This window comes from Neodiprion lecontei, chromosome 3 (assembly GCF_021901455.1).
Source record: "Neodiprion lecontei isolate iyNeoLeco1 chromosome 3, iyNeoLeco1.1, whole genome shotgun sequence".
NCBI lineage: Eukaryota > Metazoa > Arthropoda > Insecta > Hymenoptera > Diprionidae > Neodiprion > Neodiprion lecontei.
The window spans coordinates 17,997,093-18,016,897 of NC_060262.1; the positions used below are offsets into that span (position 1 = coordinate 17,997,093).

The following is a 19,805-nucleotide window of genomic DNA, read 5'->3' on the forward strand; positions in this document are numbered from 1 at the left end:
TAGAGAAGGATATAAATGAATGGCGGGAGAGCTTCGCAAGAAAGGAAAGGCTGAATTACTGATTCGTTTGATTACTAATAAATTCCCAATCCGTATAATCGCATATAAGATTCCGTTACCTATCCGCGTATGGCTCGTGCGTGACTGACCACCACATATAATTACTTGTAGGAAATATAAATCCCCGAGTAAAATAATCGTTGAAGTTCGATTCCACGGGTAATATATTGGTTCCTAATATTGTTATGCTGCAATTACAATCGCCGAATTATTATTTCAGTTTTTTCTTTCGTAATTTCAATTCGCAGTCACTGGTTGTCCTTCGCATCGAATAGCTACCGGATTAACATTGACTTTGCACAGTGAATGTTCAGTAAATTTATTATCCGGTTTGAAACAAGGATGACGATCACTTCCGAAAGTGAAATGTGCTGTTTTAACCCATTTTATGCATTCTCGAAGGTATTTGTACAGCGGTGATGAAACTCATGCGCGTTGCGAGCAGAAGAAATCAAATTTATGTACCTACTAACGTATCTTATACCTACATAAGTAGGTGTAGAAGCGCGCGAGGAACGCGTCATGACCTTTCGACGCGCACGTTACGTTTACAATACACAAAGTGACGGGTAACATCTATGGCCTCGATCGGGGCTCGACGCGCAGCCAAAGGAGAATCAGGAACTAGTCCCTGGAACGTAGGATATAAGGAATGGATAGAAGGGTTGGGTCAAAGGTCAACGGGTGTGTACACAACGGCATAACACTGGTAAGTCCAGAGCCCCGAGTCCATCGCACGAGTAAGATCGCTATCTGAACTATTGCTGAGCTATTGCTAACCTAGCATAACCCCACCTTACCTAGCCCAGGATCTTTCGCGCTTTGCCTTTAAATCGCACCACCATAGGTGCACATTTACTTATGCCGCAGGTTATATGATTCATTTTAATCGCTCCTAGCAAACACCTTGATAACTTGAAAACCATGCGTGGCATGACGTGGAAAGAATATCATAAACGCAAACATTCATTTTCTGGATAAAACTGGTAGTCTTTTGGTCGAAAAATATTATGCACGAATATTGGTCGAATTATGGATTTAGTGCGGTTTTTTTTCATCTTTCACGCTTATAACTTGTATAAATATATGAAATAAATATTTTTACAGCAAGAATATAACATAAATTCCCTCTCAATTGAAAAAATGCGAGAAACAAAGAATTCGATGCAATCACTCAATCGTTTAGATCGGTGTTTTTAAACCTGTGGGTCGTGATCCCCAGGGATTCGCCAAGTCTTATTCGGGGAATCGCGGTCGCAAGCCAGGTAAAAGTAAAAACCATAAACAAAGTTTCACAAGGAATCCTTTAATTATAAAAATTCTTTGAAATCACTGATATGGTTTTATTATGGATCGGGGGGGTCGCCAGATTTTTCTTACTTGTAAAGGGGTCGTGAATTCAAGAACGTTGAAAAACACTGGTTTAGATTACGGAATATCGAATTCCCCAGTCTATTCACCAGTATTGAGATTGTAGATTACTTGAATGTCTATATAGGTGGTCTGACATTTGGGTAATTTCTTATTTGTACTTTTTTCCGCAAGTTTTTATCTTAAACTTCATCACGGACTTTTGCCCAAAGCAAATTACCTCATTGATACACACTATACAATTACCAACAGTAACGGCTATGATAAGCTGATTCTTCAATGCTATTCACGATAATATCGATGAACTGTACATGTTTTTTTTTAATTGAAATTCTTTATTTTGGAATTCAATTTTTTTTTTGTAATCCTGCGTTTCCTTTTCCTGCAACCCCAAGATATTGAGAATGCGGGCATTTTGTCTCATTGTGTTTTACTCAGTATTAGAAACATCTATATCCGTCTATATATCACGATTAAAATCAGCCTTCCTATAGTATAAGCGGGTACAGCAATCGCAATTCGATACTGTAGGTTAAATTGGTAATAAATTTTGTAGAAGCTGAAGGAGGCTACTTGATTATACTAGTATACATATGACCGATGATCTATCAGGTCAAAGTTACCGGGCAATTACATAAATTTTCAAACACACCCAACTCCACCAAATGAACTGCTATTGGTAACAGGAAAGGAATACTCGACATTGGAAAAGGAACGAAAGTCTTGTTCAATTATACTCAATTAAATTTCCCGCGCATTTAAAATCATTCGAAACAAAACTACGTGATTAGAACCTTATTTTGTATCATGGTATAAAAAAATGTTTAGAGGTTTTGACACTTTATTGAAAAAACATGTTCCAGTCAGTCTTAAAATTTTGTATACTCGTCTCATCGATTTGCTTATTAATGTTTTCTAATCAATTCTAATTTTCCAGTTTATTGATTTGACTTGCTGCACTAAAATTTGAATCATTGTGAAGTCTTGTTATATATACTTGCAGGTCGAGAAATCCATCGCATGACAATGAAATAAACAAAAGTTACTGTCAACAATCTGCCTAATTTCGACTGCAGAGAAATTGCGATGTTTTAAATTACATTAATATTTTCCTGATGACGGTTTGCCTTATTATTCACAGTGTCCCAAAAAATCTGCGATCTTCTTAGGGTACAGATCCATGGAGTAAACATATGTGAAGGGTGCACCGTGCCGTAGGCCGGATCGCGTGCAGTCGCAGAACGAGCAACGACGACAGCGAGATAATCCGTGGGGTAAAAATTAACACGAGTTGAAATTTGAGTTGCTTTGCGTGAGGGCTCTTTAATGTTCGATAAACTCAACTCGGGTGACGTGTTTAGTAACGGAATCACTTACCAACGTGAAGAAAACTTAGTTATAACTTCCAGATGCGTGGTACGATCAGCGTATTGCGAATTCTCTATATACCTGTTATACGTGTGGATCTATCGTAGCCGATGCATGCCTCAGAGGTAATTGCGTTGCGGGGGTTCCCACGCGCGCATACCGCACAACACGCTGCGATTCCCAACTATGTAACGCACTTAAGTAACATTCACAAAGTTAATTTTTTCACCATTCGCTCTTTCTCTGTTCCTAATCATATTATCATATGTGGTTTATCTACCTGTCAGCTATTTTCCCTTCTGTTGAATCAACTTCTGGAACTGGTCAATCTGAATCGTATAATTTGTACTATAGAATACTCAGAAGCCTGACAATATACTTGGTTACTTTTGAAGAGACGGCGATTGGTGAACAAAGTTAGCTGATTGTCAATATTAAGAGACTTTAAAAACTGTTTCAATCCATTTACAAGGGCTGCGCCTGATTCCTTTTATGATAACATCGCCATTTGTTATCCTAGAAATATGCAACTTTGCAGGTCTACATATGTATCACAAATTACGTCAACTAATGTAACATTGTAAAAAAGAAACTTGCGTAGATATTTTTAACTTGTGTTCATATACAGTCAATTCCTGAATAGCTTTTTATCCATTACTCATTCTTTATAGGATGAGAGAGGCGATGTCATCATATAAAAAAAGGAAAATAAAAAGTCTCGAACATCTTGAAAGGGCTGTTTCACCTTCGTAAACGGACGATAGAAACACTTTATATGTACGGCCCATCAAAGAAATCGTCCGTCTGGATCATTCAAGAGCAACTGCAGGAACTGTTATCCATAAAGCTTTAGCACGCGATGAATTATAACTTATAAGAAAAAAAGAAGCGAGTCCATGATTCATTTACCTTGCTAGCAATATGACGGGAATCGCATCTGAAACGCTCCGGATGAAGGTGAACCCCTAACGAGATGTGAGTGAAGAATAGAGGAACGAACTTATACGCTGAGCAGAGAAATGTATTTATAAACCAGCACGCAAGGATTTTCCATAACTCCAAGATTTACAACGTCTGCGCTTGGTCTCAGCTGGAGACACCGGAGGTGAATCGAGATGCGAGACTTGCAAAGAGCTGACAGGATCACGGGGAGGTCATCGGTAACTTAGTCGGCACGCGGTGAAACGAGGTCAGTCCCTATACCTCGATTAGCATTTCTGGACGCCGAGGAGCATCGTGTCGAATCTAATCGCTGCCTTGCGATCAAGCGGTAAGCGCGACTGAATTAGTCGAGAGATTCTGCAGCTTGAACTCTCGACGCACCGCGCACGCATCCGAGAGAAAGAAGGTCGTCGTCGAAGATTAACTGGACAGTGACTCGGAGAGTCTGATTACACTTTGTTAGCTCGAGATAACGCGGCGTAATGAGCTTTCACGATTATACCCGGACGTTAGAGAATCGGCGATCAATTATGAGCTTTTGTGCAGTCGATATTGCAAGAGACTCGAAGTTAATATCGAAGTAAAAATTGTGAGTGGCCAAGTCGTGCTGTTGGAAGTTCATTACACGACGGAACGCACGCGTTATGAAAAGGCGCAATTGGCAATGAATTTAAGCAGCAGGTTGCTAGCTTGCATTGGAATCCGTGACGCGAAACAACCCCCCTGGCATATCTATTGTGTGCCATCTTTTCCGACCAGGCGTCGAAGCGGCACTGATCACAAGGCGATCGGGACCATTGCGACAGTGTAAAATTGCGCTTTCTCAGATCCCGAGGCAGCCAATAAGGTTCGGTTCACCGACCGGCCGTATATATCGATAAGCCGAAGCCCAACTAGATCCCGAGATACTCCTCGGAGTGTAGAGATGAAGCTAGCGTCATCCGCGTCTCCCCTGAAGGAAACCTGAAGTCGATCAGATTAGCATGTGACGCACGTGTGTATACGTGAAGGGGAGAATTGATAGGCATGCTGCTCGCGAGGTGAAGCTGGGGATAGGGAATCACCGGGGACGGAAAGGAAGGAGACGGCGGAGGGGAATCGAGTCTAACTTGAAATACAACTGGTATGTAAGAACGTGCAGTGATGCCTCATTCATCTTGTGGCAATTATCAACTCGTAAACCGCCGTAATATCTATTATTTACTATCGCATACATGCTTCGGACCCGTCTTGATCTCACGATGACAACCACCTTCTCTTCATCGGCGTCGTTAACGTTTGAATATGACTCTCGAACATTCATGAAGACCCCTTACTAAACCACGCGACAATCCTTGAGATCTTGACACATAACGCCCACGTGATTTTAAAACTGTTCGCGAGGCAGTGTTAAGATGAGAAAGTGTAAAATATTTTTTCTCCGGTGTAACAGTAACTTTACCGCCTGGTACCATTCGAAAGTATCAGAATTCCTGTACCAACTTACAGTTCCGAAAATTCCAACGTGACAGCTGGATTTGTCAAACAGTCGGAAGGAAGTGATTGAACGAACTAACGCGGCGGTGAAAAAACACTTTCTGCAGTATTAATTAAATGCAAATAGGTGGCAAAAGCGGAGACTATAGTCTTTCGATTCCGATTTAATACTGGTTCCGATATTCAAGGGGCTCAGAAGAGGGAGATAAAGTAACTGTTCCCACGTCCAAAGATCAGGATAGCAGTTAATAATTAACCGGCTGTGAACGTGGTTCCGATATTAAATCTATCCTTTACGTTCGTTAGGGTGGTCAAGAAATACAAGAAATAGCTAAGGCCGTCTAGAACGCGGTAGAGGAGAAGAGCGACTGTGAAAGAGCGGAGAGATAACTCATATAAGATAGTCTTTTTAAAAGCTTGAGCAAACGCGAGTCTTATGAACGATTTATGTTCAATTAAACCGCCTGCAATTCGCGTCTGGGTGTTCGTCGCTGGGCTTTCCAACCGTGGCCGCGAAATGGCGCTGGTTTAGTATTGATGTTGTTGCTGTACCGGCAGCACTGTAGGCAACAGGTGCGCCGACGATCGGTGATGGTCTCTGTCCAACTCCAGAGTCACGGCTGGTCTGCTATAAGTGATAGTAAAAAAACCGGAAGTGGTGAGACTCCGAGGTAGAGGTCACAGGTCGATCCTTGCCTCTGACCCACACCTCCGGGGCCTCTTCCACGCTGATACTCACATACAATGAACAACCGATACTCGAGGGTGGCTTTAAAATGAGCAACCCGGAAAGCAGGATAATCACAAAAACCAACGAAGTTTTTTTTCTGCTGCATTTGTCGATTCTCCACAAAGCAACCGCGAAATCGGAGCAATTGAAGAAATAGCAATAAATGCAACTATCAAATTGAGAAGAGGATACGAAGTTGGGTGATACACTTAACCTTAAAATCTGTTCATTCATTATCCTACCTTACCGACTGTGTATCCACAAAATAATTGAATTATGTCATTATGATGACTTGTAACAGGTAAAAATAAAAGACTGCCTAGTCTTTCCGAATAATTGCTTCAACGTTCTGAGATCTAACAATTCGCATCACCTGCATAACTTTCACGTACTGCGTTTCACAGCTGAAGTCTGAGGTAACTAGCCTGCATGAAAATGACTAATCTGCATGTCAATCTACCAAGTTTCGCCGTTTCCTTTCGGCAAAAGAAGTTTCATTTAAAGTTTTATATCGATGAAACAGTTCTTTGATGACTTATACGGTATAAATTTATTGTTCTGGATTGAAACATGAAGAATCGAAGCTTGGGCTTCGCACACGAACGTTGACAATTAAGTTGTTATTTTAGTCGGCAAAGGAACTCAAATGACACGTCAACTGAACGAAATGAATCCTACTGACTTTTTACCTTTACATGATGAAGTTATACGTTTCTCGCAATTGGTTGAAGAAGATTTCGAAGCTTAAGAGATATGCGTGCCGCACTCCTTAACATCACGAGCTGTCTGCAAAGCCTGGAATTTGCTGCTAGGATGAAGCCGTAGCTGGGAATTATAACGTCGGTCGCCCTGGCGCACATCGATTGACAGGACGTTAATTATTTTCAGGGATTTACCGCACTGAAAGGAACTCGTTAGCGAAATTGCGTGCAAAATGCCGGTCTTCGCTCGAATCCATTGCGTGAACGCTTAAATTCCTGGCATGCACGTTTATGACTCTTACACTCCCCGCGAACAGATACTTCGCCTATGTACCGGGATTTATCTACGTTCTATTTACCTTGGGTTTACACTTTAGCATTTGCATGTATTTTTTCGCACTTAGCGAGGTTTCCAAGGCTTGCAGAAAGCGAAAGCACGTCGAAACAGCTCGTGAATATTTCGTTGAGTTCCGAATCTGGTTGATTAGATACGGACAAATACTTAGGCTAATCGATCACGCAGGTGTGGTCGTAGATTCGTCAGGTACCACGACCCGCCGTTTTTTCACCGCGATCCTTCGGAGTTTGCACGAAACGCAATTATTTTATTGTGACTTCGGACTCGAGAAACCGCACGTAATTTGGGATTCAAAATGGCGCCAGATACGCGGTTTTATGGTCTTCAGATGAGCGTGAGATATTAACGTGAGTAGCAAAAAAATTCTGCAAACGATGAGCGTGCTTCCGAGGTACCTCGTCCAACTACTATTAGTAATTTTATTGCGGAACAAAAAACTGTCTATACCAACGACTAACGTCTCGCTTCAAACGAATCTACAATCTAGACGAATTACATACAACTGCTAAAATATGAAAACTGTGACTTTGGCCACATGCGAATGTTCTCGAATTCGGGCACTGATCACACGAAACGACGGTCAAGGACAAAAAACTTGTAAGAAAAAATCAGCTTCCTTCGGTTCAAGATTCGCATTCAAAAGTTTTTACAGTATAAAGTTCGAAGTGCATCAAATTTTGCTATGTATGATTTCCTTCGTTGTTGGAAAGTCTTATTCTCTTCACTTTTGTTTCCTGGTTTTTTGACAGTAAATGAAAAAAAGGAGCAAAAAATGAGTAAAAAGAAGTAGTGGAGTGACTGCTGAGGAAAAATGTTAAGGAAATATGTAGGTAAGGTAGAAGAAGAAAGCCGCGTTGAAACGAACGGAAAGTTATGAGCCAGCGGGGTCTCAGTATCTAACTAAGATCAAGTCGCAGATCTGCGGAGTGTGCGCGGCGTGGTTCCCATGGGCCCGCCTTCAGCGGCGTTAGTTTATAGCTCCGTGATCACCTCTAAAGGGGGTTGTAATTTAGCGACTAGCCTATGTACGATGTAAGCAAAAAAAAATAAAAAATAAAGAACGAAAGAATAGTAAAAAATCCATACGGCTTTTCGCTTCGCTTTATACTCGGCGGTGGTTTATTGTCGATGTAGATTTATTTGTACCCTTTCCCTTCCGATCTACACTTTTCCCTGCTGATTCCGCTTCCAGCGAGTTAAGGCTACGTACACGTGAAAAGCATATATCCTGTTGTTCCATGGAAATGTCCCATGGGCAATTCAACATAGCGTCAATACGCCTGCATTTATGTAATCCAGAATCTGTACAACCAATCGACATATTTTTTTTCGTGACGTCTAACTAATTTCAAATATCGATGTACCCGTAATTGCCTCGATAGTAAACGCATCTCAATCGATAAAAGCGTGTGAAGTAAGGTAAAGAAACGTGCACGGTCGATTGATGTCTCGGCCGATTTTGCGATCGTTGACTGGGCATCGAAGCAGTTCAGTGTGCTGTGGAAGTGGATGTTATGGAAAAACCCATCGTTCATCGGTGGTTGATGATAGTTGTACAGAAACTACAGCTTTACCCGACACGCACCATCTATTGCGGTGTCGGTATTCGATACTCGTTCGCTTAATTTGAATGTCATTTCGTGAGACAAGTTTTAAAACTGTACTCACTAAACAACTTGCATACAGTGAAAAAAAGCGTATTGCAATCTGTTGAGCGACTCAAGAGACCTCAGAGGGACAAAAACGGTGGCTCTAGTTTTATACTTAGAAAATGAGTTAGCGAAGAGAGAATTGGATAGAAAAGAGGGAAGATGATTTGGTCATTTACTATAACGCATAGCTTTGAGTTGACGATTAGTCTGGTTTCACTTGAATAGAATCATAGAATAGAATCTCTAACACTATTATAAATGGTTATGTAGCGTCTTGGCGTGCATGTACAAGTTTCAGGTGCGATAAATTCGTTCGATACTGAAAACAAAATACTATAACAAAGAAAATGACTAAAAAGTTTTTCGTGTAATATTTTATTTACGTGCCTGCAATAATTGATCACTATTCACGGGATCCTGTTCAGACCCAACTCAGTAAAAACAGGTGATTTGTGGAGCGATTTGATTTTATCATGCGATTCGGTGCATCGCGCCGGATAATTGAATGGATACATCGCAATTAAAACAACTGTCCACCCACCCCACCTTGTTTATGGAAATACCAGGAGTCGGGTTAACTCGCGCCTACGTTTTAAACCTTTGCCTATAGCCGTAGCCTTTTACGGAACTCTGTACATATCATCTGTGCAAGAGTGTAAACCGCATGCGCAGGGATGAAATAAATCCGGGCAGGATCGCGCGTGTTAGTCTGCATGCACGAAGCGCCGCAGCAGTGGTAGAAGGATGCTGCAAACTGGCGAGTACGTAGAAGAGGAGAGGAGAATTCGGTATCCCGAGGGCTTCGAAGGGGAACGTAAGGATCTGTAATCGTTGCGTTTAAGGTGCGTGCCTCGCGAACTTGTGCTATAACGTTAAGTACGTGGGGTTATAGGTTATGTGCATACAAATTAGCGGCCTTGCAGCTTGCGCGAATGCAAATACCCTCGCGGCGCATTCGGTTTGCACTTTTTACACCTGCCACAACAATTCATTCCATTACCATTACGCCCCATTGCTCCAGTTGCTGCGTACGCTGAGAGAAAACGGTGAAACTTATCCTTGTAGGTTATGTTGCTAAGTAACCGAGCGCGCATGCGCAAAACAATTGAACGTTATTGGTCCGCGAGATCGTACCACGCCAATATTTTCGTCTGAAGTGTAGGGATGCCAATTCACTCGAATCGAAATGAAATTACATAACAATGTACGTAACAACGACGACTCGTAGCAAATCAGTAATCCAGTCAAGCCATCCCAAATCATTGCACATATTTAGATGTGCTTAAGCTAAATAAAATTCACCTCACCTACATAACCTCCATAAGCCGCTTTCGACAATTGAAACTTGAGTCGGGCAGTCTGCATGAAAAGTCATTTTTGGCAATTTTAGTATTTCAAAACGAATATAAAGGTCGCAACTATTCATATTTACACATAATTGATATTTTCCAAATAAAATGTAAAAAAAAAATCGTAAACCTTTCTTTTTCACCGAAAATTTATTCAGTTCACAATTATATGAGAACAATCGATCTGTTGAAAGACTAGTTTTCGCATGAAATTTGAATTGGTAATAATCACGCGATGCCAAGCACCTCTTATTGTTCGGCTTGAACAAAAAATTCTGAATTGCGAGACGATTTGTTTTCGGCAATATCCAACACTTTAGTCTCATTCTGGCAATCTATTTCGTCACCCTTGACGATCTGCATTCCTTTCGAACTTCTCAAAGAGCTGCTACAACTGACGGACAAATAAGAATTCAACCCACTAAAATAGTTCTCGGTAATATTACCAACAATGTCTGTAGTGTCAAGGCATTCTTCCATTTTATTGCAAAGTTTTCGAGGTCTCGATAGTCTGTTCAGCGTACAGAATGGATAGCACGCGCTCTGCTGTCCCAGAAGAGAATATGTGTAACCATGATCGTAGGATACAAACTACAAGACCGAGCAACAGCGAGGGACCTACTACCGTGGAAACGGCCACTAAGCCTATAAACTCGGCGGTGCCACTATAAAGTAATATGAATGGAGATTCCTCGATAGTAACTCCGGTTTAGTAGCCATTAATTTGCAAGTGGATCTGTTCACAGATATGCTGGACACACGTCGGTGCATCGTTGTCTTTTATTATTTCGCGCCCTGATTTGACGAAACGCAGAAAGTGGAATCTCACGAATCTACATGTATACGCCAAGAGAAATTTCTAGTTTTCGTTACTGTACAATACGCAACTATTTTTATTTTCTTCCATTACCAAAACAGTATTACAGGGTATAAGATGAGACTGAATTTTGGAGGTGTAATCAAAAAAACTGGAACGTTTTACTGTTAATTTTTTTCGATTACGGTCACTCGTGTGATATTTTCTTGTAATTTTTGCGATAGTTTTACGTTGATGCGACGGTTAATTAATGTTAAGACTTCATATAAGTGAAAAATATTTTTGGTTAAACAAACAAATTCAATGTAGCAATTACGAGAATATGTTGTATTGATAGCTAAAATTATATTGCTTGTTTCGTTGACCCACGTTTTTCCGTACTTTTAATAATATTTAGCTCGTTATTGAAACAATATCGATCACTTTCTGAATTCTCACGCTGCGGGATTGGTACTGCCAACTTTATGATTTTGGTATCGAAAAATTAGGTCAAACATGACGGAGCGTTGGAGAGTTATTCGAAGGTCACTGTTGTACTTATAATATTCTGCATCGAGATATGAAGCTTCGTGTGTGGGAATCCGAGGCAGGCGTACATCGAGTACCCGTCTCCATTATATACGGTTGAAAACTTGCCGCCCCTCGTTAAATTGCGGAGAAAAATCCATAATCACATCGTCACATGCCACTCTGACCCTCCACTTTGCTGCCATTTCGTCTACCGTAGGACTCTCTAATAACGCGCGACACGATTTTATTTGATTAGTTATTAACCTTGCCGATCGACATCCCGGCAGGCCAACCAATCTGACACTTCGTCCTGCCAATCAAAATAACGGATAACACTGTCGTTGAATGATGCTTACCTACATCAAATTACTGCCCATATTGGACAACGGGAAATTATAATCTCGATCGAAGTTCATTTTTAATTCACGCTTACAATTTTCGATATTTTGCTTATCAGTCCTAGTCAATTGTATTTCCGAAACCAAGTCTTATGCTTTATTTCAAATCAAATTGCAACAGTTTTAACATGTTTTTTTTATTCTTAAGAATAACAGTGTTACTCAAATTTAAAGCAATATTTAATACAAAAAAAAGCACCAAGATCGAAGAATCTTTTAATTGAAAACAACTCGAATTTCAACCGAAAACTTGAATATACTAATTCAAATTTTTTTTCTCCGCGTTTTGGTTTTCACTGATCACAGGGCTTTGATAAAAATTAAAACATACCACAAGTTTTCGTACAAAATTTTTAGCTGGATCCGAATCTATGTTCAACCAGACGGAGCTTCGGAAATTAGATCTATAGATGTTATGTCTCTTCCAAGTCTTGTTACTGTCATTTGATACTTTGTTGAAAATGAGGAACCTGCGATACTTTGTTGGTTACGTCTTAACGGAAAAACAGATCTTTGTGTAACTACCTATAATTAGACGATTGAAGCCTTTTCTACAGAATTTCTCTTCAAATTAAACTCAAATTTTATTTCAATGCCAAAGCTATTACGAGTTTAGCATAACACAAGAAAATAGTGATGATGATGATGTGTGGGATAAGTTAAAAGGTATATATGTATAGAGAAGGTAATTATACCTATTTACGCAAAATACTCGGAATGACAAGGAGCATTAGTTTACGCTGTGGAAAAAAATCTTGAAATCTTGACGACTCATTGTAGGTAATTACGCTGTGGCGGTGTCTGTATTGCACGTCAATTAATGGTGTAGAATTTTACTAAGTCTGAAGATATTCGTCATTTTTTTTTAACTTTGCAGTCAAAATAAAAGAAAACAATAAATTAAGCGAAGGGAAGTTGATTGTCGGATCTAATTTGAAATTAAGCAAGACTTAAGACTGGAAGGGTTATTCGAGGGGGTGAGAAAAGTGAGTCCTGACATCGATACACACAGAAATACGCTGCACCAATACGAGCCCCAAGTCATATAACGAACAAGTACACATAAATGTCAAAAAGAAAAAATGAAAGATTGAACAATTGAATCGCGAGTGATTCTGGAAACGATAGCAACAATCGTACGTGGACAGTGCTATCGCTGTTTTTTCGCAAATCACACGCGAAGGAAATAATTATTTGTTAAAATAAACAGGGATTGTTAACAACTTGTTATGCTGTGCTAATATACCGTGACAGTCTCAGGAAATTAAAAACCCAAATGTGCAAGCGCCAAATCACGTGATTCTATTTGTAGATTCAAATAATTTGAATCGAGTTTTCCGTCTGCTTGTCATGTTAACCAACTCAGTTGCGATCAGATGGTAGCTATTAAAATTCGCAAGCGTTTCGATGTTATGTTGCGTCGAGAATTTAAGACAGCTAAAATATAACGGTTCAACATAACCTCAAATTGCTTGCGTGTATTTACAGTTCGCGCCGGATCTCAACCAGACAGAGTTGGTCAACCTGTCCAAACAGACTGAAAACTTGGTTCGTGCGCACTTGGGTGTTCACTTTCCTGAGACGATCGAGGTAAATAATCCATTATTATTCATTCCTCGGCCAAAACCGGGCGGAAAAATAAAACAGCATCGTTTTTCTTTTATATTATTTCATTAGAACAAAATTTCGTGCCGTTAGTTGCGGCGTAAATGGGCAGAGAGTTAACGTTTATTGCGGTATTTTTAAAAGTTAGAATGAGTTAGACAGAATATGCGTGGAGCTGGTAGTGCGGCTCTGGCAGCCTTGTCAATTCAAGCTAACCGATCTCTCTCCAAAACCAATGAGAACGTAACTTTTGCCTCGAATCGTGCCAACCCGGATAAAGTGTTCAGCTCCGGTTTTGATACTCAGCAAAACGAGAAAAAAAAAAAGTTTGTCGGAAACCTGAATTGACGAGACTGCCAGCGCTGGCGTCAGGAGCTGTGGTTCGACGTCAGAAACTCACCTATCCTCTTAACGTGGACGTCTCTATTGAAGGAAACGCTGCGCTCGGCGGGTTTGCCACCGGAACCGGAAGCCACGGGTAAAATTGGCGGCAGAGAATTGGCCTGAGCGGAAGTCGATCCTGCTTCTTCGGCCGGCTCGATCCGCGATCTCAGAGATTCCGAGCGCTGGACCGCGGGCATCTTTCTGTATCTCGATTCCCGGTCATAACAAGATTACTTTGCCAATTCTCAGGGCTCGCACCACTCGCAACGACACTCTTACTACCGCGATATTCACCTTTCACCTTTCGTAAGATCACCAACTGCTACCTGCGCACCAACCTGTAACCCAAGCAAAGCTCCACTTTTAATGGCAGCGTTCAATTCACACCGATCACGCGTATCGCACATTCGTATTTCTTCCGTGACAGTATTGGAAAACGTAACGACCAAATGCGCATGCTCCAAATCATATGACTCAATTGTTGGATTCAAATAATTCGCTGTATAGAAGCTGTAAGTTATGAAAATTCGTTGGCAGTTATAGGTATCCAAAATGTAACGAGGCTGTATTTGAGTCAATGTAACCTCGAATAGCTCGCGCCAAGGCCCAACCAGATAGAATTTTATAACCTGTTTGAGAATCCGAAAACTTGGCGCATGCTTACTTGGGTGTTCAGTTCTTAGAACTGTCACGGTATTTAGAGGAAATATTTCGCTCTTTTTTCTGACGCCAATTTATGCAGAATCAAAAATTCAAGACATGGGCATGTTCGACAGAATAAAAAATGATGACTCTTGATCTTTTGTCAACCATTTTACGTCTCCCTGAATTACGACGCTTAAAACAACAAGATGGCTGATATGAGATTCTTCATCACGGTCGAACGAGAAACATTCCTTCCGAAGCATGTCTATAAGTATTTCATATCTCTGTCTTGATTGCATAAATATCAAAGTGTTTCAAAGTTCGAAATTGTGCAATTTTACTCATGTTATAACCACAAGTTTATTCATGCCTCGAGCAAATATCTTGACCTTTACACATCTTTATGATGTGAAATAAAACGTCGCGTTTTGTGTATTAACAATTATCTCGTAAATTTTGTTTCAATTTGTTAGAAATCGTACCAACAATTACAAGTATAAGCTCATGTGCTCACGGTGATTTCAATTTTTTCTTTTATTTTTTGCACCTTCGATGTTGACCATGAGTAGGTATTTTTCAATTTGAAAAACCGCATACGTGTAACTTCGTCATAATTGATAACCCTTTAGCATTGATACAATGAGTATGCGAATGAATCGTTACATAATGTATTCTGTACAGAGGTGAACTGTATATATCATGTATAATGAACACGTACTGCGTTACGTTATATTGGCATGCGTATAGATATTTGATGCGTTAAAATTCACAGTGCGACACATGGCAGGCGAAATTTAAGAGCTTGTCAAACATGGCGTGAGATTCGGTTATAGGTACATGTGGCATTGGCAAGAAAGCATTTAAAAACGTAGAAGGTATAGCGGGATATTAAAAAAAAAAAATTATTTAATAGTTTATAAGAGATACTGGCTTTTATAATGGGTACTCTTATTCGTGCGAAGGCTGATAATCAATTCGTAAACATTGTACACAATTTTGCACGAGAAACCCGACTTTCCAGTTTTTTTTTTCACATGGCACACGGAATCGTTCAATAAAATTCTCATTTGATTATTAACAGCCATCGCCTGGTCCTTGATTATCCTGATAAATACACTATTAACAGTCACGAAAACCTCGAGATGTACAAATTATTTGTATGCCTTTTTGGGTTGTGCATACATGTACGAAAAGATTAACCCAGCTAAGCAGCAGAGCGAGCTCCGTGGATGAAATTGTGCAGGCATAAATTTCAAGCAGTTTCTTTCTTCTCCTTGCCTTAGGGTATTTTATTTTTGCACCAATCGCTGTATTAATATAGAAGATCGTAACATGGCGTGTGGTTGAACAGATCGGTTGCTCATACATCGGTATCCTTTTATTAATTCTGAACTGTTTTAACCTTTAGCAGGCACCTTTATCTGGTAGAACATTGCTGATACTTTGGGGTCGTCGAAGACCCCAATCGAAAATTGATTGCTGAAACGAAGCAATTTGAGATTTTTACTTGAATTTTTTCGGGTATTCACTCAAGTGTTTTTTACAGGATAAAAACGGGCACAATAATTTTCAACTTTAAGGTAGGTAAAAATTTTAAAAATGACGATTTTTATTAAAAAAATATCAACTGTTTTAATTCTCGACATTAAGAGTTAAAAAATTAGCTGGATACCCTTAAGAAAAATTCAAGTTTATTATTGCAGCAGAAGAAAGGTATTTATTTGGAAAAATGGATACAAAAATTTTTGGTGAAAAACATGCTTATTTTTTTTTCAAGATATTCATTTATTTGTTAAAAATAAGTTTGTTTGACATGGAAATTATTTGAAACGCTTGTTCTTATAATGATTCCCAATGAAAAGTTTACAACAAAAGTTGAACGTAGATTGTACAAATAGTAAAAAAGTAAATATACACAACTACACAAAAAAAAATCCAATTAGCTTAAAACATTAGATGCTGAAATCTTGAAAAACAGTCAAAATAATTCTAACAGAAAACACACTTTTGTGACACAGCTGGCACCTTGGGGTCCCTAACAACCCTCATTTACTTTGCAACACTGCTAAAGCAAGACTGACGTACTTATATTTACGTGAATGACGCTCCAAGGAAGCGATACATGTCATTCGTCAACAAATGGCGCCATAAATCACATTTTCAAACTTTCAAATTACGAAAATCTCGATCAAAACCCCTCAGGTCACGAATGATCCCAAGCATTCAATATCGTCGTTTTTCGATCATGATCAATATCGGTCGGTTATTGAAATACGACGTATTTAACGACGCTAACACAACAATAACTGTACGTTTCAGTGAATTCGTCGAAAATAGTCTTCCAAATAAAATAAGCCATCATAAAATGAAATCGAACGAATCTAGTCGATCTTGAACCATTTTGAAGCGATTAGAAAGGAAGCATCGATGTCCAAGCTTTCGTTTATAATTCCAATATTCTTGTTTTTTGCATTTTAAAAGACATATTTATAGATGTCGCGTATAATGATTTGATAAATACCCAATATATTACTACGTCGTAGTGAAAATCGATAAAAAAAAGTATCGGTTTTTGGTGAGCCAATCATCTTAGCCCGCCAGGTTATTCACGCAGCTTCCGTTGCTGCAGTAGATACTCATTACATCTGTAAATGCTTGTAGTTTAATGAACATTATAGATAGAGTAGGTTTACTACACACGCTATCCTCGGCTGCTTGCGGAGCAGTGCCTATTTAAGCTATTAACATTCACGTTATGCTAAATCCAAAGGCCACCACCCGGGGCGCCACTCCAGTTTTCAGATCCTGAAGACTGGTTCGCAAGTTAGCGCGTGACGCGGCACCTTTTTTTTATGCCTTCGAATTAGGATATATCGACACGATGCGGCTCTTTGTCTATTCGACTATTTAATTCAGCGCCGCATGTTAGAACCTCGCTGATCTCCCGCGGGGTAGGAAGAAAAAACCGGTAAATTACAAGCGTAACAAGCGTAACAAGGTGGCAAAGTGTAGAGGAGAAAGGAACGCGACTAATCACACGGATAGAAATAAATTCGAGCTGAAAAAACAAAATAGAAAATAGGTCAGCTGTTTGTACAATATACAGACGCAAACGTCACGATTTATTTATTGCTGATCGGTTGGAACGAAAACTTCGTTACCATACGAAAAATTTTTTTAGTCAACAAAATCAATCCAATTATATTTTACTGATGGTAAATAATTCGTTGTAAAAAAAAAACTGTGATAAAATTCTTTTGCAGGAACTGCATCAAATACAGTTTTGACCATGTAAGACTTTCTAAATTCGGCCAGTATACACGAAGGGAAATCTCTAATTGTATGCCGGTTCCTTATCTATTTCCATTTCTGACCATGATTCAAAAATATGGGTCCGGATACAAAATGCAAATGAGTTTTATAGTTGCAATCGGAAGGTTTAGTTGCCTACCAATAACCTATTATTCTGTTTTACTATGGACACTTGTACTACATTTCCCTGTGACTACTGTTATAATTTAATGTTGTCGAAACAATGAATTGCTGTCGAGGTTTGATTTATTTGAAAAATATAATAAACTCAGCAGACAGATTGAATGTTGTAATAAGGAACAAATATACTCTTTGCAATTATAATTACACTAAAATATTCCAAAGTTCCTTGTAATTCCAACAGTATTATTACACTTTTATTGTAACGATACCAATGTTACTAGATATTTTTAGTAACTAAGTAAGAAATGTAATTTTGCTCAGCTTACAACACGAGTTTCAAATTGGATTTTCTCAAACACGAGCTTTCGGTTATGAGCGGAATATTGAACAACATCCTTTCAAAATTAAAATAAGTCAAGGGTCATTTTTCCATCGGAATTCCGATGCCTGCTCACGTCGCGTACCGCTTAACCTTAAAATCGACGAGGACGACCTTTGGATCTCCCAAGGCCATCGCGGTCGCTGGAAACAGAAGTGATACTTGTAGTTGCAGCACCCGAAGGTCCCTACTTGACGATGCCCGTTATGCTGAGCGGGATGCGCGAGTTCGAAGAGCCGGGATGAGTGACTGTAATTCAACCTCTTTATTAGCCGGCACAAGTCTGCAGGAATAAATAGAGAGGCTGCCTCACATGCGGGGAAATGAGACAATTTGCATGAACGTGCGATTCCTGACTGTTGAATTAAGACGTTCCGTCCGTCTTGCACTCTCCTTATTCGGCCCAGAAACCCGCTGAGCGCTGCAATGGCGTCGAAATAACACGATTTATTTCACCAAATCCATTTCCTAAGTCATCTTAATGGTGAAGATTGAATATCGGGATTCGGAGAGATTTTCGTCTAAGTTAATTCACCCGTATAATTTTAAGTTCTTGCCAGTTAAATATTTAACCGGTGGCGCCACGAATAAATGTTCTTTGGTTTGCCTAAGTCTTTTTTCTCAGGTTTTTATTGGTAATGCTTTGATTAATCGTTTCTCCGATTATTCGACGATTTTGGTTGGTCATTGTTTCAATAAATGGATTAACCGATAGTTTTCATCAATTGTTTTTTCGATTAATCGATTTATCGAAGTTGTCTTATAATAAGTCTGCAGGTCAAACGGTATATGAATCGAAACCGTTGATTAATCGATGAATTATAAAAACCGTCAATCGTTAATCGTTTGATTGGAAAAACAGTTAATCCAAAAACTCAATTCACCGATTAATTGATTAGTCGAAGGAACAATTAATCGATTAAATGGAAAAACGATTAATCGAAAAACTCAATCCACGTCATCCACCAATCGAAAGAACGATTAATAGATTCATCACACAGCACTAGTTTTTATACATCTATTGGGTGATGCACTTGAAAGACAGACGGCTAAATGGTCATATTTGTATGATTTTAGAACAAACCCTCAAGAAATAAAGAACGTGTAGATTAGGTCGCATATCTCTATGAAGTTTTAACTGAATTCTCCAACCAGCCGCAAGAAATTCAAGTGAAAAGATTTGAGCTTTCTAAAACTTGTTTTATCTGCAATTGACCAGTGATATATAGAAATCGGTTCAAAACCTTTTTTTACCAACTCTAACTAGTTTGCTCCAAAACTCTAAGTTAAACTTTAATTTAATATTAATTATGAAGTATCAAAACTTTGCAGAGTAAGGAATTAACGTGTCTATCTCACGAATAAATAAAATTTTGACAAGACAGTTTCCTTTAAGGTTTTCGAAAAATTGGTATCCCAATTGTTGATATTTAATTTTTGACAACAAATTTTCTGTATCAAAATTTCCGCTGATTATATACAGTAGATGCCGTAAGGGGGGATGCGAATAAGGGAGCCATCAATCTCAAGTAAATTGAATTGATTGTGAGTTGAAAAAAAAAGAAAAAACAAGAAAAGCACCTTCATTAAGGTCACCGATTTTCGTTAGTCTAAGGAATTAAGCT

The 19,805-nt window shown here is 39.3% G+C and overlaps 1 protein-coding gene across 2 annotated transcripts in view; it reads right to left on the reverse strand.

Annotated features, from left to right (window-relative positions):
* LOC107227451 overlaps positions 1-19,805 on the reverse strand; it is a 118,906-nt gene that overhangs the window by 90,871 nt on the left and 8,230 nt on the right. For both annotated transcript variants that reach the window (XM_046734846.1, XM_015668596.2), the window contains exon 2: positions 13,738-14,059. In XM_046734846.1, the coding sequence (XP_046590802.1) occupies positions 13,738-13,918 (181 nt within the window). In that variant the 5' untranslated portion in view covers positions 13,919-14,059. The remainder of the gene's footprint in view (positions 1-13,737; positions 14,060-19,805) is intronic.